The following is a 25,879-nucleotide window of genomic DNA, read 5'->3' as shown; positions in this document are numbered from 1 at the left end:
GAGAGAGATAGCTCGCAAGCGTCTCTTCCACCTTCGGCATCTCCCCATAACCATGCTCTTTATATTTATAAATGGAAGAGTAGTGGGATGTGTGTGGTGAAAATACTCTGTACGACACTGGTTTTTCCCACGATCTCGACACCTCGGTGTGGAGATCGGGGAAAAACGGAAGACTCCTGCGCTGGGGCTGCGCACGAGATGGCAGGAAGCGTTCGTCAAGCTTGCTTTTTGAGCGAACGTCCTGCCTATCCTCTGGCCACTCAATGGAAAGTCTGTCAACTGCTCTAGTAATAACATCGAGCAGTTCCTCAAACGCGTGAGACTGAGGTGGCGAATCCTCAGACTCAGCTTCAACACTCACAACATCCAACTCCTCAGAGCTGGACAATTGCAGCATTGGTGCCTCTATCAGGGGGGAAGAAACCGCAGCGCGTGCTTCCGCACCCTGATGAGAGGCACTGGATCTGTCAGATTGATGCTGAGATAAGGCAGAGCCCGTCTCAACATCCACTGACAGATCCATTTGCGAACCCCAGGTCTGAGATCGCCGCCGAGCCTCAGCCGCGGCGGGACCCGAGCCCTGGGGAACGTGGTCGGGATTGAACCGAGCCAAACGGGATCGGAGCGTACGCAATGGAAGCGCACAGCAATGCTCACAGTCACCACCCTCGAGTGCTGACTGGGCATGCTCCTCTCCCAAACAAACAACACAAAGAGTGTGTGTGTCACCTCCCGTTAAATAACGCGGGCAGGGATGGACACACACTCGATACTGCTGCTTGCTCGCCATAACTGAATCAATATATATATATAGAGACAGACAACACCAAATAACAAGGACAGATTTCAACACAGAGCGCAACTGAAGACTCAGAAAGCTTTCGTTTTCTGTTTCGGGCCGGCTTTTATAGCTTCCTGGTACGTGACGTCACCCGCCTCTGACGTTCCGCCACACCATTGGACTGATTTTACATGTGCTTCAAGACGTCATCACGCAAAGCGTTCCCACAGCGTCATTTTCTCGACGCAACGGGAGTTCCCTTGAAAGGGAACCTCTACCATCCTGAAAGGGGTTGAGAAGCATCCAGGCCAGTTTCCAGTTTCTTCCTCGGCTTTCTGACTGCTAAACAACTGAAACAAAACTGAAACCCTGGCTTGTCAGCGGACTATAAAGCACAATTCACTCTGGCCAAAAGAAAGCCAACAAACTCCAGCATTAGATCGTGGATTTAACACAGTCTAATGCTGCCTGTCACTAATGCATTCAAGTCGGAAACACTATACGACAAATGTGCATAGTTTTGAATATATTTATATTTTACATTATTAATATGAATATTGTACATATGATTTATATGGAGCTAACGTGACACTAACATGAAACAGACTTCATTCGCCCCAACGGTAAGCATATTTACACTGTGTGGATCGTTCCCTATCCCCTATATAGTGCACTGTGTGCCATTCACCATGTAGAAAATCTGTATAATTGACTGATTTCATCCGCAGCTTTAGCGTCTATTTATAATGTAGGGGGCGGAGCTTCAGATTCTAGAGAGCATTTGATTGGACAGAAAATCTGATGAGAAGCTGAAGTGCAGAGTGATGTCATTAAAATCATTGATCAATACTGGCGGAAGTAAGAGACTGTACGTTTTGATTGATATCTTCTAAATGCGAATTTTGACATTGTTTTGGAGCACACTAGCTTATAGATAACAGTACTAACATTCATGCTAAAAGACGGAAAAACGATCTTCATAAATTGATTAAAAACATAAATTACCACTCCACCAATCTCCCGCAAATAATAATAATTATTTAATGTTTTTTAATTTTTGTAATTTAATTAGTTTAATAATTAAAAATGTGCGCACTGTTTAGGTCGTAAAGAGACTTTTATTTTGAAAAATTGCGCTGTTGTGTTGATTGTGTCGCTACTGCTTCCTGCTTCACTGCTATAGTTTTCATATAACAGTAAACATGCGGACAGCTGTGTGAACTCTCTCGCTGCAAGTATGTTATGGTGTATTTCTCAACTAATATTAAGCCACAGTTCATTCATTAATCATTCAAACTCTTATTAGTTACACCCAGATTCGAACGTCCTTATTTAATGATGTCAGTGCATGAAAACACACTCTATCTATGTTGTTCTCGTTTGTTATCAGTGAGTGACAGCTTGTGTATTCTTATGGGCGTTGTTGTATGAAATACTGACTGTGAAGAAACTCCTTTATTAGTGGTTTTAGATGACTGCAATAATGAAAGTGCTGCTGCTGAAAGAGCCAAGAGAGAGTGAAAATGAAGAAGACCCTTATATCAAGGTAATAATATAATAATAATATGATAATAATCGTCACAGTAGCTTTGAGAGAGTAATATTGGGCTTGTATTTCAGGAACTGGCTTCATATGGACATACAGCTGCTTTGATCCCGGTTCTGTCTTTCAAATTTGTGTCTCTAAATGAGCTTTTAGAGAGGGTGAGTTTGTGGAAATCTGATTCTGGAGTTGAATAAGGTTTTGTTTTATTAGATATGAACTGACTGTGTTTGTGAAACACCAGCTCTTTCAGCCCGAGAGGTTTGCAGGTCTGATCTTCACGAGTCCCAGAGCCGTGGAGGCCGTCAAGATGTGCTTAGACTCGCACACACACACACACAGTAAGTATAGATCACTCAGTCACAGGGTGGAAGAGTGTGGGAACATAAGCTTAAACAGTTGTTCATGGGTTCGATTACCAGAGGATGCATGAATTTAAAAAATAAAATGTATATCTTGCATGCAGTGTAAATGGCTTTGGATAAAAGTGTAAGTGTAAATGTTCTTCCGTGAGCGCTTAACCTCTTATAAAACAAAAAAACAAACAAAAATCCTTTTCCTTCAATCCTCCCGTGTCTTGGCTAATGCTTCTCTTGAGTAATGCCTGAACTGTGTGTTTTCAGCACTTCTTCTTGTGTTGTTTGTTCCTCTTCACGACGACTCGCTTGCTTTAGTCCTCATTTGTAAGTCGCTTTGGACAAAGGCGTCCACTAAATGACTAAATGTAAATGTTACTGTCTGTATGTGAAATAAGAGTTTAGTAAATGCTCACGGAAAACTACTAAAGTTTACAGTTTCATCACTTTTTATCACTTTTGTTACAAGTTGACATTGAATTTATCTCAGTTTGTTTAATGTTCACAGTGCATTATCTAGTGTTAACAGATACGACTTATGTTTTTAATAATGTGCATTAACATCACCTGAGATTAATACATCCGGCAGAGTCAGTAATGTTAACTAATGTCGTTAACTAGTCTGAATCTGATCAGATGAGAGCTTATTGTAGAGTGTTGCCTCTGTCAGGGCTGTCACAATGTATCGTGTCACAATGTATCGCAATACAAAAATGCATCAATATGTATCGCGGATAGTTCACCCAAAATAAAAATGACTGTGCGTGAAAAAGTGTCAGTACTACAGTAAACTACTATATATAATGTTGAATATAAAGTATAATAATGCAATGGGGGAATAAATGTGTGTCCTGATAATACCAGATATCAGTAAAGTGTCCTTCATTATTTTAAATATATCTAGTCAGTGACAGTGAAAGCATATTCATCTACAATAATTCAGTATTTTCAGCTTCAGAATCATGAATATTGTTATTCTGGCGTCTCTATTGTCCTGCTTTGGGTTTCAGCACCAAGTCCAAGACTATTCATTTACACACACAATGTAGAACTAAATCTAGCATTTTAATCAATAGTTCATTTTTTGTTAACTTTTATCATATGTCTTGGAGTATGGCAGTAATATGGTATGGTGAGTTCATTATCGTGACATGAGTGTATCGTTACACCTGTACTTTCTCTTATCTCGTGTCTTCATCCTCCAGAATGGGACGCAGTGAAAGACGAGTGGAAAGCAAAGTCAGTTTATGTGGTTGGAAAAGCGACAGCATCTTTAGGTACGTGTCAGCTGAACACACACATCTCTGAACACACACATCTCTGAACACACACACTCTGAACACACACATCTCTGAACACACACTTCAGCTGAACACACACATCTCTGAACACACACATCTCTGAACACACACACCCGAACGTTTCCTCGCAGGTGTTCGGTGGGATTCACACGTCCCTGTCGTTTCCCTGATCAGTGTTTTATGGTGAAGGAAGTGTGTGTGTGTGTGTGTGCGTGTGTGCGTGTGTGCGTGTGTGTGTGTGTGTGTGTGTGTGTGTGTGTGTGTGTGTGTGTGTGTGTGTGTGTGTGTGTGTGTGTGTGTGTTTGCTGCACACCTGCGTCCTGGCAGTAAATCTGCTCACACCTGGGGCCGGTTGCATAAACATAGCCATTATGTTAAGACAGTGTCTTAAGTTCAAATATGACCCAATAGCAGTTAATCAGGGGCAGTCAGCCTTAGTTTTTGCCATCAAATTAGTCTAATCTACATTTTTATGTAACTGATTTAAAAAAGATATGAACAGTCTTAAAGAAAATAAATTGATGTCTAAGTTGTAAGACTGCTTTATGCAACCGGCCCCTGAACGCCACCTGTGCTTCATCATCACATGACCTTCTTCTCTCATCATCCTCGTCTTTGCAATTACTTTTTATTAAGAGCATACCCAGATATATATATATATATTATTATGTTTGTGCTGAAATAAGACTTCACTCTTGAGTGACCCTTATAGATGTGACATCAGATCTGCACCGTCAGCCTCCAGTGAAACTGTCAGATCTTGATCATCATGTCTTTGCAGTCGCAGGTTTTAATAGTTGTGTTGAAATGTTTAGTTGCAGATCTGGGTCTGTGTCCGCTGGGTGAAGAAACGGGAACCGCAGACTCTCTCTCACTGCTCATCCTGCAGAGTACGACACACACACACACACACACACACACACACACACACACACACACACACCAGACTCTCTCTCACTGCTCATCCTGCAGAGTACGACACACACACACACACACACACCAGACTCTCTCTCACTGCTCATCCTGCAGAGTACGACACACACACACACACACACACACACACACACACACACACACACACACACCAGACTCTCTCTCACTGCTCATCCTGCAGAGTACGACACACACACACACACACACACCAGACTCTCTCTCACTGCTCATCCTGCAGAGTACGACACACACACACACACACACACACACACACACACACACACACACACCAGACTCTCTCTCACTGCTCATCCTGCAGAGTACGACACACACACACACACACACACACACACACACACACACACACACCAGACTCTCTCTCACTGCTCATCCTGCAGAGTACGACACACACACACACACACACACACACACACACACACACACACACACACACACCAGACTCTCTCTCACTGCTCATCCTGCAGAGTACGACACACACACACACACACACACACACCAGACTCTCTCTCACTGCTCATCCTGCAGAGTACGACACACACACACACACACACACACACACACACACACACACACACACACACACCAGACTCTCTCTCACTGCTCATCCTGCAGAGTACGACACACACACACACACACACACACACACACACACACTTCATCTCTCTGAGGCCAGCAGAATATAACACACTTGTATAATAACTGTGTTTGCTGTATAAATGAGTGTGTGTTCATGTTGAGTTTCAGGAGAGAACCGAGAGTCTCTGCCGCTGTTCTTTCCCTGTGGATCCATCAAACGGGAAGTCCTGCCCACCGCACTCAGAAACAACCGTGAGACCATCTATCCAAACATTTACACACCGAACACAATCCAAAATGTTGCATAAAAATCATTGTTAGTGTTTCTTATGCAGAGAAAACAAATTAAATTCTATTTTACATAAGAATGAAGCTTTCTGTTTGCAATATGATGTTTCTGTTAAAGGAACACGCCGACTTTTTGGGACTTTATCTTATTCCCTGTATCCCCCAGAGTTAGATAAGTCCACACATACCCTTCTCATCTCCGTGCGTGCCGTAACTATGTCTGACGCACCCACCGCTAGCCTAGCTTAGCACAAAGACTGGAGGTAAATGGCTCCAGCTAGCATACTGCTCCCAATAAGTGACAAAATAACTATATTCTCAGAAGGCGAAGCACTGCTACTTCTGCGGAGTGATTAGCGCAACACCTGAAAAGCACCGTTGTTACTTCCATCAACAAAACCAACGTGACTAGCTAGCTAGTAGCGAGCAAATCACTCTGCAGAAGTAGCAGTGCTTCGCCTTCTGAGAATATAGTTCCCAGTATGTATACGGTTAGAAGATGGCTGTGTGTCATGTGACCTTGTTATTCGTACACGCTGTGACTATACACATCACAACATGTAAATAGGAAAATATTGGCGTTATTTTGTCACTTATTGAGCGCAGTATGCTAGCTGGAGCCATTTACCTCCAGTCTTTGTGCTAAGCTAGGCTAGCGGTGGGTGCGTCAGACAGAGTTACGGCACGCACGGAGATGAGAAGGGTATGTGTGGACTTATCTAACTCTGGGGGATACAGGGAATAAGATAAAGTCCCATATAGTCGGCGTGTTCCTTTAAGATTATGGAGTATTATGCACATTTAGCAGGTTTTATCACCCCAGAATAATCCTATAAATGAGTTGTTTCTAGTCTTTGACTCAGTGTGGATGTTTCCTCTGTTTCTGTGTCAGGCGTTCCTCTGGAGACTCTGACCGTCTATCAGACTTCTGAACATCCTGATCTGCAGAACAACATCACGGATTACTTCACGCAGCAGGTCATACATACAGATATTATTATATATATTCTCAGTGTTGATGCGCAGAAGTTTAAATACCTTTCAAATGTTACACAGACTTCAGATGCAAAACCCTCTAAGTCTTTTAGATTAGCATTTTTATCAGGCTCTTGTTTAGATTCAGTAATTTCACTTTAATGGCCATGAAAAGTTTATTAGTCAGTTATTGAAATGCATTATTTAAACTTAAATACTTAAAAAAATGTCCCTGATGAGAGTAAAATTAAAAACAAAAATGCTCATTTAAAAGAAAAAATGTCAGACAGACTTAAAGTCTTCATTACATTTATTAATATATATATTTTAAAACAATATAATTATATTTAAGTTAATATATTCCAAGTATTGTTGATGGGCAGAATTTTAAATAACTTTTACATTTTAATTATTTTATTTTTTATTTAAATATAATTATATTTTCAAGTGCAAATGTTGATGGGCAGAAACTTTAAAGTTTTACATTTATATATATATTTTTATTTATTTAAATATAATAATATGCAATATTCAAGTGTATATTCTCAATGTTGTTACATTTTTTTAAATGAATTGAAAATTAAATTGAATTTAAATAATGTAATTTTATTCAAGTGTGTATATATTGTCCAAAATCAATGTTGATGGGCAGAATATTTAATAACTTTACAATTTTGCATATTAAATTCCATGTATAATTATTTTCATTTTATTTGAATCATATAATCACATTCTAAAGTGTTATGTTTATAAATGTAATAAAATGAAGTGTTGTTTTACGATGTAAATAATGCGTATCAGTGATAAAAATTAGCTCAGGTGTCACCTGTGTTACTCACCTGAGTGAGTGTGTGTGTGTGTGTGTGTGTGTGTGTGTGTGTGTGTGTGTGTGTGTGTGTTCAGGGCGTCCCTGCTAGTATGGCGTTCTTCAGCCCGTCAGGAGTGACGTTCTGTTTGGACTTGTTGAAGAGACTGTCAGGATCTCAGCTGGAGCAGATAAAGGTGTGACACACACACACACACACACACACACACACACACACACACATCAGAGATGTATCCTTCATCCCAGCTGTGACAGAGCTGTGTTCTTCAGTTTGCAGCGATCGGACCCACGACGGCGGACGCGCTGGAGTCTCACGGACTGACGGTCAGATGTTGTGCTGAGAAACCCACGGCTAAACACCTCGCCACTGCCATCACACGGGCCCTGCAGTGACCTCTGACCCCTGACCCCTGACCTCTGACCCTCAGCCCCTCAGAGTTCAGGGAAGCTTTGCATTGGCAAAAATTTGTCAGTATATATGGATATAAGATATAAATAATGTTTTAAATGAACTTTTATCTATCTGTATTAGTAGGAAGAAGAAAACATTTCATCAGTTTATCAGCACAAGAATCATTATCATGTTTTGCACTAAATTGTGTTTGTTCAGGAATCTCCTTATTGATGTGTTTAATGTTGAATGCAAATGACTTTCAGTGTGATGTTATCAATGTGAACTGGAGATAAAAAACGAAATGTTGTGCTATGAGTCATGATACTTTGATGGAATATGCTTTATAAAGTGAAGTATTAAAAAACATTGTATAATCTCCTCAAATAATGTTGATGAGCATAATCTAAATAACATAAAAAGGTTACATTTTTAATTAGATTTCTAATTATTTCAATTTTATCTAAATATAAAAAATATAAATATATATTCAAGTGTACATGCTCAATGTTGATGGGCAGAAATTTAAGTAACTTTGAAATTTTACATTTTAATTATTTTAATTTTATTTAAATAATATAATTAAATTAAAGTGGACATTCTCCTTAATGTTGATGGCAGAATTTTAAATAACTAACATTATTCATTACATGTATAATTAATTTGATTTAAATCATATAATTTAAGTAATGCACGAAGTCATGACAGTGAGTGACGGGCGCGCGCTCAGGTGTGTTTCTCTCATAGACAGTAGGCTATAAAGGTTTCTCTCGGGCACGCGCTCATGTGTGTTTCTCGGGCAGGTGTGAGTCGCGCGCGCATGCACGCGCTCAGGTGTGTTCCTCGGGCAGGTGTGAGTCGCGTGGCTCATATGCAGCTGGATGAAGGTGGTGACTTGTTTTGGGGTGTAATAATCCTCCGCTGTTTCACACAGAGGCGCGAGCGCGTGAGGAAGTTATTAAGACACGCCCCCTCTCATCTATAGGCAGTATAAACCGCGTGTCGAGTTCAGTCTAACTCCGAGTACAGAGTCTCAGTCACACACACACACACACACGAGTCTCAGTGCTGGACAGACTCTAACGATGCTGGTCGCGATCCGGCTGATCTTCATCCTTCGGTCCTTCATCTTCATCAGCGCAGAGAAGATCTTCCACAGCAGAGATCATTCAGATGTGCTGAGCGACATCCATAGGGCTGAGCTCATCACTGACACCGACACTGCAGAGGTTCATCCATCTACTCTGTCTATCTGTCCATCTGTCTATCTATCTATCTATCTATCTATCTATCTATCTATCTATCTATCTATCTATGACTAAATAGGTTTAGTTATTGGCCTATACTGATCTCTGCCTCTCTCTGTATAATCTCAGGTGTTTCTGTCTAAGTATGGGTTCATTAAAGCAGGAGACGGCGATGATCCTCAGACCTCAGCAGAAGCTTCGGGTGATTCGGACATCGGTCTCTCTCTGGACCTTCAGGAGGACGGATCCACATCGCATGATCTCCAGTTCCTCGCAGCGCTGAAGGACTTCCAGAGACTCAATGCTCTTCCAGTCACGGGTGTGTTTGATGACGCCACCAAAGCAGCCATGAATAAACCCAGATGTGGCGTCCCGGACCTGGACGAGGAACCGGATTCTGCTGAACACGACACCGCTGAGTCCAACAGCACCACGACACTCGATCACACTGATGCTGTGAATGATACTCGGACATCTAGTGATACCCAACCTCCTGCGAGGAAGAAACGGCACCTGGCAGTGCTTCTGAAGAGCAGGAGGAGGAGGAGAGATGCTGGCGAGGGCTCGGGACACATGGCGTTCTCCAAGAGTCCTCAGACGAGCAGGAGGAGGAGAGACACCGGCGAGGGGTCGGGACACATGGCGTTCTCCAAGAGTCCTCAGACGAGCAGGAGGAGGAGAGACGCCGGCGAGGGCTCGGGACACATGGCGTTCTCCAAGAGTCCTCAGACGAGCAGGACCAGGAGAGACACCGGCGAGGGGTCGGGACACATGGCGTTCTCCAAGAGTCCTCAGACGAGCAGGAGGAGGAGAGACGCCGGCGAGGGGTCGGGACACATGGCGTTCTCCAAGAGTCCTCAGACGAGCAGGAGGAGGAGAGACGCCGGCGAGGGCTCGGGACACATGGCGTTCTCCAAGAGTCCTCAGACGAGCAGGAGGAGGAGAGACGCCGGCGAGGGGTCGGGACACATGGCGTTCTCCAAGAGTCCTCAGACAAGCAGGAGGAAGAGAGACGCCGGCGAGGGCTCGGGACACATGGCGTTCTCCAAGAGTCTCCTGAAGTGGCGTCTGATCGGGGAAGGTTACAGCAGTCAGCTGTCCATCGATGAGCAGAAGTACATCTTCAGACTCGCCTTCCGCATGTGGAGTGAAGTTTCCCCGCTGCAGTTTGTTGAGGACGTTCACTCTCCTCTGGAGGACATCGACATCAGACTGGGCTTCGGGACAGGTCGGTTCATCTAAAAATTACAATTCAGTCATTATTACTCACCCTCATGTCGTTCCAAACCTGTAAGACTTTCGTTCATCTTCTAAACACTAATGAAGAGATTTCTGTCCCTCCATTGACAACCTAAGCAACTACCACTTCAAAAAGTTCATGAAGAGATCGTAAAAAATAATACATATGAATTTAGCAGTTTAGTCTTACATTTCTGAGACTCGATCGCTTTATCACTCAATTAGAATAATCAGTGCTTTCCTGCTATGTTAATTTGATAAATCATGTTTTTTCTGATTTAATCAATCTTAATACAATATTAAGAATTAAAAACTTTACTAGAATTTTTTTCTGATTGTATTAAATAAGCTTTATACAATATTAATATATTTCTGTTGTAATTTATTCATTTTGGTGCAGAACTGAAAGTCAGTCTAAAACCTCAGCCCTTTATTCTCACTTCATTCTTTTAGGATAAGTGTTTTATTTTCACGTGTGTAACTCTGTGTTGACGGAGCCTCTGCTGCCCCCTACAGGCCGGCATCTGGGCTGCTCTCAGCGGTTTGACGGCGCCGGCCGAGAGTTTGCTCACGCGTGGTTCCTCGGAGACATTCATTTCGATGATGATGAGCATTTCACTGTCCCAAACATGGGCAACGGGATCAGTCTTCTTAAGGTAATGTGAGAGCATGCGCTAAACTACAGAAGCTCAGAGAAACCAGACTAGGTTCACAAATCAGCATGAAACTGAAGTCACTCTCATCTTTTCTTCCCTACTGTGTCGTATATCCGAGTGAAACGCTTCTGGAACAAGAACAAATGTAGAGTGGGGCTTGATTTTAGGCCGGGGCACAATGCATTATTTTTTATTGTGCATTTGCATATTTCGCATTTGTATTTTGCATTATCTTGCATTGTGCATTTGTATCTTGCATTGTGCATTTGCATATTTCGCATTTGTGTATTTTGCATTTATATTTAGCATTATCTTGCATTGTCCATTTGCATATTTCACATTTGCATATTTCACATTTTGCATTTATATTTTGCATTAATTTGCATTATCTTGCATTGTGCATTTGCATATTTCACATTTGTGTATTTAGCATTTGTATTTTGCATTATCTTGCATTGTGCATTTGTATTTTGCATTTGCATATTTTGTATTTTGCATTTATATTTTGCATTTATATTTTGCATTAATTTGCATTATCTTGCATTGTGCATTTGCATATTTAGCATTTGTGCATTTACAAATTTTGCATTAATTTGCATTTTACATTTGTATTTTGCAGTTTGCATATTTAGCATTTGTATTTTGTCGGGCGGTATTTTGTATTTTGTTGATTGTGTCTGTGGGGAATTGATTGGATGGTTGTGGTTTGCTATTGGCTGATCTCATGTGAGTGACAGGTTATAGCCCCGCCCTAGTCATCAGAGAAGAGATGCTGCAAAAGAGACTGTTGATGTGTGATGACTACTGTAGGATACCTTTGGTATTTTGTTTTGTCCAGTGTAAAAGTAGCACTGATTTAATCAAACATCTCACTGATGCGCTAAACTGAATACAGTACACACCTCTGACACTGACACCTGTGCGTCTGAATCTCTGTGATGTGTTCAGGTAGCGGTTCACGAGATCGGGCATGTTCTAGGGCTTCCTCACATCTACCGGCCCGGGTCCATCATGCAGCCCAGTTACCTTCCTCAGGACGGAGGCTTCGAGATCGACTGGATGGACAGAAAGTCTGTTCAGAGCCTGTACGGTGAGACCTGAGATCACACGCTGGGGGGAAGCTGCTTTATTTCTACAGCGCTTCATACAAGATCGTTTCAAAGCAGCTTTACACGGAGAACCAGGAGAACAGTGATCAATGATGCGAACAGAGTTCAGCTGGTGTTGTTATTCAGCTGAAGTTAATTCAGTTCAGTTCAATAACTGTGTAAAGTTCATTAAATACATCCAGCTCATATCACACTAAAATCAACAGGGTGAAACAAATGAATTATATTTTTATTATTATATATATGCATTAAGAAAATGACACCTATTCTTACGATTTCTACATTTTCTAGACAAGTTAAACACATTTCAACCCAAATTCTCATTTCTGTAATGTATAAAAATATTGTGAAGTACAATAGTAAGTATACAGTATTATTTGTTGTACATGTGTGGATGATTTTCATCACTGGTTTAGCATTTGTTTTTCATCACACTAACGGGAATTAGAGTTGCAAATGTCTTTGATTGTCATGAAAATAATGCTACAATCAAATTTACATTTATGCATCTGGCAGATGCTTTTATCCAAAGATAAAAAGATTTGTTTTCTTCAAGCATAAAGTGAAGTATCTAAATGTTTCCTGTGTGTTTTCTGCGTCAGGTGTGTGTACGGGTCGCTTCAGTACCGTGTTTGATTGGATCAGGAAGGAGCAGACGCCCTACGGTGAGGTCGTGGTGCGTTTTAACACCTACTTCATGCGGGACGGCCTGTACTGGCTGTACGAGAACCGTAATAACAGGACGCGCTTCGGGGATCCAGTGGTGGTGCCGGTGGGCTGGCACGGGCTCCCCTCCGGTGGAGTGGACGCTTACGTCCACGTGTGGAACCGCAAAACAGATGCGGTCTACTTCTTTAAAGGTGTTTATTTACTTCATAAGAGTTCCAAAAACATAATCTTTGCTGAAAGACTAATAAAGATGCATCGTACATAGAGATTAAAGCATGAGATCATTTGCAAAAGTTTCGTGTGTGAGCAGTAAACAGTGTACTTTTGTAACTGTACATTTGCATATTTTGCATTCTTTTGCATTGTGCAGTTGCATATTTTACATTTGCATTATTTTGCATTGTGTATTTACAAATTTTGCATTCTTTTGCATTGTGCAGTTGCATAATTTACATTTTCATTATGTATTTGCATTAATTTGCATTATACATTTGTATTTTGCAGTTTGCATATTTTGCATTTGCATATTTTGCATTTGCATATTTTGCATTAATTGTGTATTTGCATTATTTTGCATTTGTATTTAAAAAAATGTTTTGCACTGTGCAATTGCATATTTTACATTTGCATTATTTTGCATTGTGTATTTACAAATTTTGTATTTTACATTGTGCATTTGCATATTTTGCATAGTGCAGTAGCATGATTTACATTTTGCATTAATTTGCATTATACACTTGTATTTTGCAGTTGCATATTTTGCATTATGCAGTTGCATAATATACATTTGCATTATGTATTTGCATTTTGCATTAATTTGCATTAATTTGCATTAATTTGCATTATACATTTGTATTTTGCAGTTTGCATATTTTACATTGTATTTTGCATTATTTTGCATTTGTATATTTTGCATTGGTATTTTGAATTAAGCATTTTTATTTTACAGTTGTATTTTGCATGGCCCTTGATCACTTATTATTAGATATAATGAATTAGTCCTCAGTATTTTCTGATTCAGGCTTTTCCTGCAGTCTGAGTGTAAACTGCAGATATGAGCATGTGTGTGTGTTGTGGTCTCAGGTGTGCAGTACTGGCGTTATGACAGTGAGAATGATCAGGTGTTCACCGAGGACTCTGACGGACACTCATATCCTCGCCTGATCTCGGAAGGCTTTCCCGGTGTGTCTGGACCGCTGGACACTGCGTACTACGACAGGAGAGACGCTCATATCTACTTCTTTAAAGGCTCACAGGTAACAGCTGCTCGTGTTTTACAGTTACATGTTGCATTTTGACAATGCAAGATGAAAAAGTTGTTTGGTCAGAGTTTATTAGCGATAGTAATTGCTAGATTACGTGTCACAATATATCACAATACAAAAATGCAACAATATGTATTGTGGATAGTGACAATATATATAGTGTATAGTTCACCCAAAATGAAAATTAACTGTGTGAGAAAAAAATCTGTTGTACATTAAACTTCTATATATAATGTTGAATATAATGCATAATAATGCAATGGGGGAATATATGTGTGTCCTGATAATACCAGATATCCAGTAAAAGTGTCCTACATTATTTTAAATATATCTAGTCAGTGACAGTGAAAGCATATTCATCTACAATAATTCAGTGTTTTCATCTTCAGAATCATGAATATTGTTATTCTGGCGTCTCTATTGTCCTGCTTTGGGTTTCAGCACGTCCAAGACTATTCATTTACACACACAATGTAGAACTAAATCTAGTATTTTAATCAACAGTTATTGTTAACCTTTTACCAGATGTCTTGGAGTAGCGCAGTAATATGGTATCATGAGTTCAGTATCATGAGTTCACTCATGGTGACACGAGTGTATGGTGACACGAGTGTATGGTGACACGAGTGTATCGTGGCACGAGTGTATCGTGACACGAGTGTATGGTGACACGAGTGTATGGTGACACGAGTGTATGGTGACACGAGTGTATGGTGACACGAGTGTATGGTGACACGAGTGTATGGTGACACGAGTGTATGGTGACACGAGTGTATGGTGACACGAGTGTATGGTGACACGAGTGTATGGTGACATGAGTGTATGGTGACACTAGTGTATGGTGACGAGTGTATGGTGACACGAGTGTATGGTGACAAGAGTGTATCGTGACACGAGTGTATCGTGACACGAGTGTATGGTGACACGAGTGTATGGTGACACGAGTGTATCGTGACACGAGTGTATGGTGACACGAGTGTATGGTGACACGAGTGTATGGTGACACGAGTGTATGGTGACACGAGTGTATGGTGACACGAGTGTATGGTGACACGAGTGTATGGTGACACGAGTGTATGGTGACAAGAGTGTATCGTGACACGAGTGTATGGTGACACGAGTGTATGGTGACACGAGTGTATGGTGACACGAGTGTATGGTGACACGAGTGTATGGTGACACGAGTGTATGGTGACACGAGTGTATGGTGACACTAGTGTATGGTGACGAGTGTATGGTGACACGAGTGTATGGTGACACGAGTGTATGGTGACACTAGTGTATGGTGACGAGTGTATGGTGACACGAGTGTATGGTGACGAGTGTATGGTGACACGAGTGTATGGTGACGAGTGTATGGTGACACGAGTGTATGGTGACACGAGTGTATGGTGACACGAGTGTATCGTGGCACGAGTGTATGGTGACGAGTGTATGGTGACACGAGTGTATGGTGACACGAGTGTATGGTGACGAGTGTATGGTGACATGAGTGTATGGTGACACGAGTGTATGGTGACATGAGTGTATGGTGACGAGTGTATCGTTACACTAGTAATCACACAATATTAATGTGCAGGTGTTCCGGTTTGATGTGCGCGTGCACCGCTTGTCCTCCTCTTCTCCTCGACTGCTCTCTGAGGTCTTTCCTGCTGTTGTTCCCGGGAATCACCCGGTCGCTCACCTGGACGCGGCGTACTTCTCTTACACACACAACAGTGTGTTCCTGCTGAAGGGCTCGGGGTTCTGGCGAGTGTTGAGCGGGAGAGAGCGCAGACGAGGAGCTCCTCTCTCAGGGAACGGCCTGATGCCTCGCAGAGACCTGGACCAGCAGTGGTTCGACATCTGTGACGTACACCACAGCTCTCTGAGAACCGCTCGCAGGTGATCTCTCACACACACACACACACACACACACACACACACACACACACACACACACACACACACACACACACACACACACACACAGAGACCTGGACCAGCAGTGGTTCGACATCTGTGACGTACACCACAGCTCTCTGAGAACCGCTCGCAGGTGATCACACACACACACACACACACACACACACACACACACACACACACACACACACACACACACACACACACACACACACACACACAGAGAGACCTGGACCAGCAGTGGTTCGACATCTGTGACGTACACCACAGCTCTCTGAGAACCGCTCGCAGGTGATCTCACACACACACACACACACACACACACAGAGACCTGGACCAGCAGTGGTTCGACATCTGTGACGTACACCACAGCTCTCTGAGAACCGCTCGCAGGTGATCTCACACACACACACACACACACACACACACACACACACACACACACACACACAGAGAGACCTGGACCAGCAGTGGTTCGACATCTGTGACGTACACCAGAGCTCTCTGAGAACCGCTCGCAGGTGATCTCACACACACACACACACACACACACACACACACACAGAGAGACCTGGACCAGCAGTGGTTCGACATCTGTGACGTACACCATAGCTCTCTGAGAACCGCTCGCAGGTGATCTCACACGGTTCACAGACATGCAGGTCAACAATGGTTTGATTAGTTTTTTTTCATTTTAGAAATTATTTATTTATTTATATTAATTTGACAATTTTACGATATAATTCATGTGCATCATTGATGGCAGAACCGTATGTTTCAGCATATCTGAATATGAACAGATGCAAATGATATTTGAGAGCGGTCGTGTCGTGTTTTCTGTGACTGTGAGTTATGATATTTGAGCACAAAATCACTGAAATAATTCTAATAATTCTTTGTGTTTGGTATTTATGTCAATCAGCCTGTATGATTCAGTGCAACACAAGACTCGACAAAAACATGTATTTATGTACAGTTTGCTGGAAAATGACTCCCTATTTATCTTATTTATTGTTTGTTTGTTATGAATATGAATAAACGTGTGGATGTTTTATCTCGTGGGTTTGAAAGTAGAACAGTATTTAAATGACGATATTAAAGTTTTCGTCTGAGAAAGAATGCGAACGCAGTGCTAAAGTGCTAAAGAAAGTGAAAAGAACGTGTGAGTAAATGAGGGAGAATAGAAAGTTAAAGGAAAGTTGATAGATGGAAGTCGTAAGAAGATTGAAGGTTAAAAGAAGGAAAGATTTAAGTCTTAAGGGAATCCTTTGAAGGAAAGATCTATAATAATATTCTTTTTTTTTTTTTTTTAAGTACTGTATTTTATTTTATTTTTCTAAACTGTTTTAATTATTCTTATTTCTCTTCATTATTTTAATTTCTTCTATGTAAAGCACTTTGAATTGCCATTGTGTATGAAATGTGCTATATAAATAAACTTGCCTTGCCTTGCCTTGCCTCGTGACATTCAGAAATATGTTGTGTTGAGAGGAACAAACATGAGTCTTCATATTGTTTCTTAATATCTAATGACAGCGGCTTCCAGTTTAAATTCTTCGTTAATACTGAACCTGTCAAACTGATGATCACACACACACACACACAAACACACACACACACACGGACATGATTCTGTGTTTTTATTAGCATTTTCATTAGCTTGTTCAGAAGTAATTTATCTCTCTCTCTCTCTCTCACTCTCTCTCTCTCTCTCTCTCTCTCTCACTCTCTCTCTCTCTCTCTCTCTCACACTCACACACTCACTTACTCACGCACAACTCTTCAACAAAAACTTAAGTCAACAAAGACTTAATCTTCTTAATATTCCCCTTTTTTTATGTAAATATATTTCTAGGGAGATAAAAAAAAAAAAAAGGTATATCACCTATAGAAAATGTTATACTAAATCACAGTAACACTTCTTCAGAGAAGTATAGGTGTCTATCCGGGTAATCTGAAGCAGCGCTGCATACAGTCCGACATCTCATTGACTTGTTTGCCCCTGGTGGAGCCGAGGATCCGGACGAGTTTGCTCTTAACATCTTCTGGAAGAGAGGGAGTGTCAGTTACTCAAATCATTAGCAAGTTGTTCAAAGTTCTGTCGCCTGTTGTGATTCCTAAATAAAGTGCAGATAAACATCCCGTTATCAGCAAGTGCCAAACTCTTAGACTGCCGAGAGTAAGAATGTCTCATCCTCTCCATCAACTAAATGAGGTGAGCACTTCGGGAAGATCTCCCATTGAGGAATTACTAAAGACACCCAGTTTCAGGGAGCGCTCTTTTCCCAGGTTCTGGAATTTTAGAGTTACTTTAGTTTTCTGAAAAGCTTACATCATGCAAAGTCCGACTGTGGTTGTGAGTAGTTAGTAGTTGAAGTAGTAGATTAGAAATGCTGAATCTTTTAGTGCTTAAAACTCACATTTCTAGACTTGCTTACACAGTCAAACCAACATTTACTCTCACACCTTCAACATTTCTCACATTATCACAGTTTATTCACTATAGTTTAGAAAATTGTAACAAAATATGACAAGAACTCAGAGTTAAACTGAGTCAGAACTAATTAATCTTGATAATGTCAGATTATAACATGATCAGGTCAAAGTGTCCGAATCATTTTTGGTCCCAAATTTGAATAAATGTTACTGGTAGTCACTGTATGAAGAATATTTAGGTATAATATCTCACAGTTTACTTTATGTCGCTCTCCTCACTTACATACATAACTATAGTGTCCTGATCACACTAATGAAAAAAGATCAAATTATTAAAAGCAATGAAAAAAAAGTTTAATTATTATTAATTAAATAAATAAAAGTTTATTATTATTATTATTATGTAGTGGTTGAACATTTAATGTATATTTTGAATTAAAATATATTTTTTGTTGTATGGAAGGGATTTTAGTTACAAACTGCCGTTTAAATATTAATAATTTACTGTTTATGTGTGCATAAATAAACATGTAAGCAATCTATTTAATGTAATCCCTTCTAAAAAATATGTTGTAAACTGCAACAACTTCAACTTTACAATATATTTTGTTTTAAAATTACAAAAGCCATTTACATTTACAATCTTAAATACATTTCTGGGTAAATGCATGCACTTTTTTATTTTTATAGAAACATTTACTGTAAAAATGTAAAAATAAAACTTATCGAAAATATATTTTATATATATAAATCTATAATAAATATATATTAGCAATATAGTGGTTGACCATTTTATGTATATTTGGATATGAAATAATATTTTTTTGTTGAATGGTGGGTATTTTAGTTACAAACTGCCGTTTAAATATTTATAATTTACTGTTTATGTGTGCATAAAAACATGTAAGCGATTTATGAATGTACACGATTGTGTTTACCAGCGTCTGACGCTTCTTCCTTTATCTGACACTCCTTGTTCCTGTCCTGTGGAATGACGTCACGTGTGAGCCTCTTAAACTCCTCTAGGGGGCAGCGCTGGGAACATCCCGGTAAAGACTCGGCGTACGGCTCAGACACAGTGCTGTCGTTGCGATAAAACATCTCCACTGAAAACGTCCTGAAAGAGAATATATTTTAGTTGACCAAAGATCTCTTAAAGGGGTGGTGTAATGCTCTTTTCACAAGATGTTAAATAAGTCTCTGATGTCCCCAGAGTGTGTGTGAAGTTTTAGCTCAAAATACCCCACAGATATTTTATTTTTACAGCATGTTGAAATTGTCACTTTTTGAGGGTGAGCAAAAACGCATGTGTGTGTCCCTTTAAATGCAAATGATGCAAAAATGCAAATGCAAAATGGTTTTTGGAGTTTTCAGATTTAAAAACGTCTATAGATATAAAGGCTGGTTCGTTCTGCTCTCACGGAACAGATAGATGATAATATGCTTATGTTCCGTCAGATGAAATCCTGCAGGTGTCGGCGCTTTCTCCGTCCATGTAATAAATGCACATCCATGAATGAGCGCGGATTTTCTAGCGCATTTAACGTACTTGAACTTCATAGGTAATATATCTATGGTTTAACTCATTTGAGAGGCGGCCAAAATCAGAATTTAAAATGGACTGAATAAGCTCTCTACGAACTTGACGAGCGATGCCGCTCTGACGGACCATAGACTATAAAAAAGTGTACTGACATGTAACTGTTATGCACATAAATCACTGTCACACACACTCTCTCATATTAAGTTACTGCATAATACATTTTCAACTAGCAGAATAGTACAGAATCACGATACACAGTCTCACTTGTTGCCATGTCTTTTAACTATTATAATATTTCGAAGGGCAAAAACAGGAACTTTTAATTGGCTTTACATCATCAACTGTCACTTTAGCGCGAGGCCCTGTGCAGTCGCAGACTTGGTACTGTCAGTAGTATATAGCATAGCATTACCTCCCCAGCCGCCCCGCCTCTTTGCCCATTTTCTGTTATCCAGGAGTGACGCAAGGTGACGCGAGGCCAAGATGGCGACGGCCGACTCCGCCCACTTTAGGCTTCAAAAATGCTCTTCAGAAACCTATGGGTGACGTCACGGACACTACATCCATATTTTTTTACAGTCTATGGTTTAAACCGGAGTCAGACAATGATGGAGAGACTCGAGAAGAAGTGACAACATGCAGAGCAACAGGACGTTTCTAAACGGCTAGTTGAGTTTGTGTTGCTGATGTGGAGTTAACTATCTTCAATTAGCATATTCTGTCATGATAATCTATAAGTCGCTCGTTGTACGATGCCTACAGAGTGACATGATATTGCATTTGTGTTTCGAACTGTATTGCAATAAATGTGAAAAGACGGATGCGACAGCTTTAGCTGAACTCACAAATGAGCTCGACTACAACTCTTCCTCTTCTCAACATGCACTGCGTGTTCCCGGGGGCGGGGTTATGTAAATTCTAGGGTTAGTTAGTGATGTCATTAGCCTGGGGGACGGGGTTTATGTAAATTCTAGGGTTAGTGATGTCACTAACCTGGGGGCGGGGTTTATATAAATTCTAGGGTTAGTGATGTCACTAACCTGGGGAGGGGTTTATATAAATTCTAGGGTTAGTGATGTCACTAACCTGGGGGCAGAGTTTATGTAAATTATAGGGTTAGTGATGTCACTAACCCGGGAGGAATGTGGTGTAGTCTCTACCAGCCGTTTGTTGTAGTCCTTAAAAAGCGATTTCTGTAAAAGTAAATATCTCCCTTTGCTTTGAACTTTGAGCGTTGTAACTTTGCAGATGTTGTTTATGATCAAACAGCAACATTACACACTAACTAAAGTTAGAAAAGTCAAATCATAATCAACCACCCCTTTACGAAACACAAGTTTAGGAAATGCACAGACAGTGTGTTACCCGTTCTCTTGGTGAAGTTCGATGAGATGACACGAGGCGAAAGGAGGCTGCAGGCCATTAAACACATTCAGAGCTTCTTGTAGAGCGACAATAGTTGTGTCATGCTAGAGTTACAGGAGAAAACATTACAAGAACTGCTCTCTCTAAACAACACACTTCATCTGCCTGAAAAAGGGAAGTTTAGCGTGCACATGACTCACAGCGGAGTACACCATCATCTTCAGTTGTTGTTTAGTGTGTGGATCTGCAGCAGCTGAGAGACTCTGAATGATCTGATTTAACAGCAAGCCTGCGAATGAGAGCGCAAGCACAGAGTCACATGACCACTATACTGCACATGTGGAACAGTCCATTGTTCTTTACATTGACATGTCCCTGCACTATAATTACACACAGTTTCATGCATATGTGTGCATAAAAGACTGTTTAATTATGAAAATGCTCTGCCAAGAATGTCTAAGACAGGCACAACATTTTTTTTTTAAATGTAATACTGTCAGTGTTTAACCTCATTTAAATGTTTTTCTCTTGCATTTGCTTTTTATTCGATCATTTAAAAATAGAAAAAAGCCACCGCTCATCCGTCAATGAAGTCTTGTAGTGAGGTGCTGCTAATCATCATGGAAGATTATAAAAATACAGCAGCCGCACACTCAAACACTGTGCAAGATCAATTTATTAGCAAGCTTTCGGTCTTACGACCTTCTTCAGGCATACAAACAGAGTGAATGTGGCCATACAAAAGGGCTCTTGCCAATCACCTCTCCTATTCGATCATTTAAAAAAAAAAAAGTAAAATGTAATAAACAATAAGATGCTCTTAAGGGATAAGCTCTCACCTCCCTGAAGTCTGCACTTCTCCTTTTGCGCATAGACTCCAAACATAATCTGATAAGAAAAGTCCTTCAGCACCTTCAGTTTTTCCATCACATCTGGAGTCACCCAGTCTGGAAGCGGCTTATTATTTTTTTTCTTGGGAAGGAGAAGAACAGAACTGATCTGACACAATTCATGGAGTCTGACTGAGCATATATAGATCAGACTGCAATAAAATGATGGAACAGTGATTCAGAAAGGGTAAAGAGCGTTCAATATCACGAAAGAGCACACACACACACACACACACACACACACACACACACACACACACACACACACACACACACACACACACACACACTCTTTTGTTTCAGAAGTATTTTTCCTCATTCACTTTTCCCATTGGGATTTAAGAACAGTCTTAGTTAAAGTGTTATAAGCCACGAACCAAATTACGAGGTGAATCACAACAAGCAAAAAAGAATATGAAAATTGGACAAAAAGACAAAAGATACCATGAAAATAAATAATGACAATCAAATGAATAAAACTACTGATTTAAAGATGTTGATTATGTATAAAGAAACAATATATTTTACATATATTGCAAAATATGCACAAACATTTCAGTAGTTTGAGTACTTTATCAAGTTATCGTTAAAAATAAATTTTCCCTATGGAAAAAAATTCAGATTTTTACTTTTAGAAATCTAATGTTGCACTTTGTAATGAGATTGATTAAAAAAAGATGAAGTCATGAATGCTATGTGAAATGTGAAACTCACCTCACAGAACAACGCGTCATAGACAAACCAAACAGAGTCAACGGAGGCGGTGTCCAGTCCTGTTTTATTTCTCACCAATTCTAAAAGTTCCTGCATAAAAACACAATGACATTAAACCATGATTGTTTTTTATTGCACATTTACATTGCAAGATAGGGAACATACTAACGTTGTAACCCAGCTAACAGGGAACGTTCCCAGAACATTCACTAACGTTCTTTAAAAGTTGTGTAAATGTTAGTACAAAACATTATTAAAATAATGTTTTTGGAACGTTCTTATAACGTTATTATTACATGGCTTGGTTGAATTCCGATGTAGAATGCGGTGTGTTATTTCTTGATAACACACCGCTGCGAAGTATAACACACCGTTGCCATGAAAACCAGAGCGTTGCTATGGACGCGGAACGGACTATTTTCTTTAGCGGAAGCAATACAATCGTTTTTAAATCAATAAACTACTTTTTAAATCAATATTTTGTGTCAAATTATTTATTTATTTTGTAGGTAGCCATGTAATAAGCGGGATAATGTATAGCGAGGTGGTCGTTAGTGAATAACCACCCCTTCAGGCTCCGCTTCGTGTCGGGGTCCCGTTCAGCCTGTCGGGGGTGTGTTCGCTATAACGACCGCCTCGATATACATGAGAAAACGTTCTTAGAACATAATTTTGTTAGATGGGAAGACACACTTCCTAACATGAAGCAAGTCATGAAATGGAACTCCTGACTCCTGACAACAACAAAAAAAAGTTTATTAGGACAGCAGTAAATATTTACGTTGTGTCCCAATGACACACTACTTTGCACATATACACTATGTAGGCTACTCAATTATATAGTGTACAGAGATCGCGTTAACCGAACATTTTAACCGAAACAAACTTTTCTTTAGCAGTAATAAGTTAACTGAAAAATCTGAAAGCCGTCCGTCATTGTGACAGATTCTGATTGTATATTTTGTACTGTAATTCTCACTCCTGTCCACTTGGTGGCGAGGGCGCTCTTGCTGACTATCAAGTTAATGGTCAACGAATGGCTTTTCTGAGTTACGTGACATTCTGCGGTTGAAACCATAGATATCATATAATAAAGGCTAGATGTCTTACGGCGGAGTCACTTCCGGCATCACCGGCGGCCATCTTACCACAGGGAAGCTGTGAATTAAGGTGAGTGATCAGCACGCACACAAATCCTCTTATCTCGCTGAAATCTTGACGGATTTACAAACGGTTTGGTTTCTTACAAACGTTATTAACGTGGCTATAATTCTTTCATATGGAAGTCCATTGTTATAATTATTCATATGTATGCAGTGTCATAACTACGAGTCTGACGTTTATAACAAACCAAACCGTTTGAAAATCGGTAGAAAATTGAGCAAGTTATGGTTATTTAAAAGTACATGCACCATGTTACGAGTGAGCGAGCACCCTATGGTAAGATGGCCGCCGTGTGCGGACGTCGACCTCCATTGGCCAGCAGCGCGCACGAGACATCTAGCCTTTATTATATGATATCTATGGTTGAAACACTGAGCGATTGCATGAGAGACATGAAATGGATTTCGGTAAGTTTTTTTTATTTTTTGATGTTCATTCATTTTTATTTCGTTCTGTAACGTTTTAAAGAGTTCAATCGCGCTTCCCTTCGCTTGAACTGAGGCGCTAATGATCTCTCCCGCCAAAAACGGTATTTATAGTTTAAATTTTGTGATAAAATAGACAGAATTTTTAAATAATTCATGATGAAACCTGAAAAGGGACCCACAGTTTCTGTGCAACTTTCTAGCCTATATGCCTGTCCTTTACATTTGTGAATAAAAATTAAAAAGTGAATAAAAACAGAGCCGATAGGTGGCATATTATCATTAAAATATATAAAAAATTAAATGACGGGTAATAATAGATTATGACGGACTTTTTAAGACCCAATGCAGAAGTCTAACGCGACCGATGGTAGTGTATAAACTTTATAAGGTTATTTATTATTATTAACCATCAGAGTCTGATGCCCCTCCCCCCCACTATGTAATTAAGGGAACGCTTACACAACAACGATATGCCTAAAATGGAGACGTTTTTCCTTGGAGATTTCCCCATACAGATGACAACATTGTTAAAACGATCCCCATTCACATGGATCCTCGAAAACGACTAAAAACGCGGTATTCTGCTGGCATAGATGGCGATTAAACACTATGAACATTTTAGCCTATATGCATGTGCATGACATCATTGTCTTCAGAGATTTGCCTTGTTGTTGTTTAGACAGAGACCATTTTCAAAAACTTGCACTTTGAAACCCGTTTACGTTTTCAGCCTCCTAAAACGCTGTTGTCGTGTAAATGAACGGCCAAAATGCATAAAAAGTGTTACGTTTTTAGTTGTAAACTGCCACTAAAGCTGTGAAAGTTGAGTGTGTGAAGGGTCCAACATTCCCCACTTTGTTATTTCAGTTAATTAAGTGCATCATCAGGGTGTTTAAAGTGTACATTTTCAGTGTGAACACACTACTCGCACTCGTAGAATGGTGCATAAGTACGCAATTAGTATAAGTTTTCTGCTTTTTTTCTTTGATTTTTAAAGAATTTGAAATATTTTTTGCAAAGTAATAAAAAAAATAAAAATAATGGAGGGTGATATTTACCCAACCAAATTTCCAAATTCTTAAAAAAATCTTCTAAAACTATAGGAAGGATGTTATTAATTTTCATCTAAAGCCAATTAAACACATCCAATCAAAATTTTGTGGTAAAAAGCACAACAATAAAAAAAAGTGTTCAAGTATTTCAGGAAAGGAAGAACAGAAGAGGTTCACAAGGGTCCGTCTCAACCTAAAAATCTCTT

General features: G+C 40.1%; 3 protein-coding genes and 1 long non-coding RNA gene across 6 annotated transcripts in view; 2 read left to right on the top strand and 2 right to left on the bottom strand.

Moving 5' to 3' along the window:
• The first annotated feature begins 1,911 nt into the window (after positions 1 to 1,911).
• uros (uroporphyrinogen III synthase) lies at positions 1,912 to 8,316 on the top strand. 2 transcript variants are annotated; one of them, XM_082152467.1, is made up of 10 exons: positions 1,912 to 2,016; positions 2,244 to 2,327; positions 2,402 to 2,485; positions 2,569 to 2,665; positions 3,886 to 3,957; positions 4,797 to 4,871; positions 5,674 to 5,763; positions 6,692 to 6,777; positions 7,678 to 7,776; positions 7,871 to 8,316. In XM_082152467.1, exons 2-10 carry the CDS (start codon positions 2,253 to 2,255, stop codon positions 7,991 to 7,993), a joined length of 801 nt encoding a protein of 266 aa, XP_082008593.1. In that variant the 5' UTR covers positions 1,912 to 2,016; positions 2,244 to 2,252; the 3' UTR covers positions 7,994 to 8,316. The 2 variants fall into 2 exon arrangements, with proteins under 2 accessions (XP_082008593.1, XP_082008594.1); XM_082152468.1 differs by having other exon boundaries at positions 1,913 to 2,016; positions 5,680 to 5,763.
• Positions 8,317 to 8,505: 189 nt separating this feature from the next.
• mmp21 (matrix metallopeptidase 21) lies at positions 8,506 to 17,534 on the top strand. The gene is made up of 7 exons (XM_082152422.1): positions 8,506 to 9,220; positions 9,368 to 10,466; positions 10,994 to 11,133; positions 12,082 to 12,223; positions 12,845 to 13,102; positions 13,995 to 14,167; positions 15,756 to 17,534. Exons 1-7 carry the CDS (start codon positions 9,077 to 9,079, stop codon positions 16,062 to 16,064), a joined length of 2,265 nt encoding a protein of 754 aa, XP_082008548.1. The 5' UTR covers positions 8,506 to 9,076; the 3' UTR covers positions 16,065 to 17,534.
• Positions 17,535 to 17,706: 172 nt separating this feature from the next.
• Positions 17,707 to 25,879, bottom strand: part of LOC309485546 (lysosomal acid phosphatase-like) — a 30,685-nt gene continuing 22,512 nt past the window's right edge. The window contains exons 6-11 of one of the 2 annotated variants that reach the window (XM_082152457.1): positions 23,030 to 23,119; positions 22,265 to 22,397; positions 21,626 to 21,714; positions 21,426 to 21,529; positions 19,456 to 19,634; positions 17,707 to 18,126 (exon numbers count right to left, since the gene is read on the bottom strand). In XM_082152457.1, the coding sequence (XP_082008583.1) occupies positions 18,023 to 18,126; positions 19,456 to 19,634; positions 21,426 to 21,529; positions 21,626 to 21,714; positions 22,265 to 22,397; positions 23,030 to 23,119 (699 nt within the window). In that variant the 3' untranslated portion in view covers positions 17,707 to 18,022. The remainder of the gene's footprint in view (positions 18,127 to 19,455; positions 19,635 to 21,425; positions 21,530 to 21,625; positions 21,715 to 22,264; positions 22,398 to 23,029; positions 23,120 to 25,879) is intronic. The other variant, XM_082152458.1, reaches the window with a different exon arrangement.
• On the bottom strand, positions 20,338 to 21,412 carry LOC309485579. The gene is made up of 2 exons (XR_014201232.1): positions 21,147 to 21,412; positions 20,338 to 21,100 (listed from the first exon to the last, which is right to left on the bottom strand). It is a non-coding gene; the product is annotated as an uncharacterized lncRNA (long non-coding RNA).

Source organism: Leuciscus leuciscus, assembly GCF_965113295.1.
Source record: "Leuciscus leuciscus genome assembly, chromosome: 21".
Taxonomy (NCBI): domain Eukaryota; kingdom Metazoa; phylum Chordata; class Actinopteri; order Cypriniformes; family Leuciscidae; genus Leuciscus; species Leuciscus leuciscus.
Note: the sequence above shows the minus strand (reverse complement) of the source record. Positions and strands in the feature narration are given on the sequence as shown.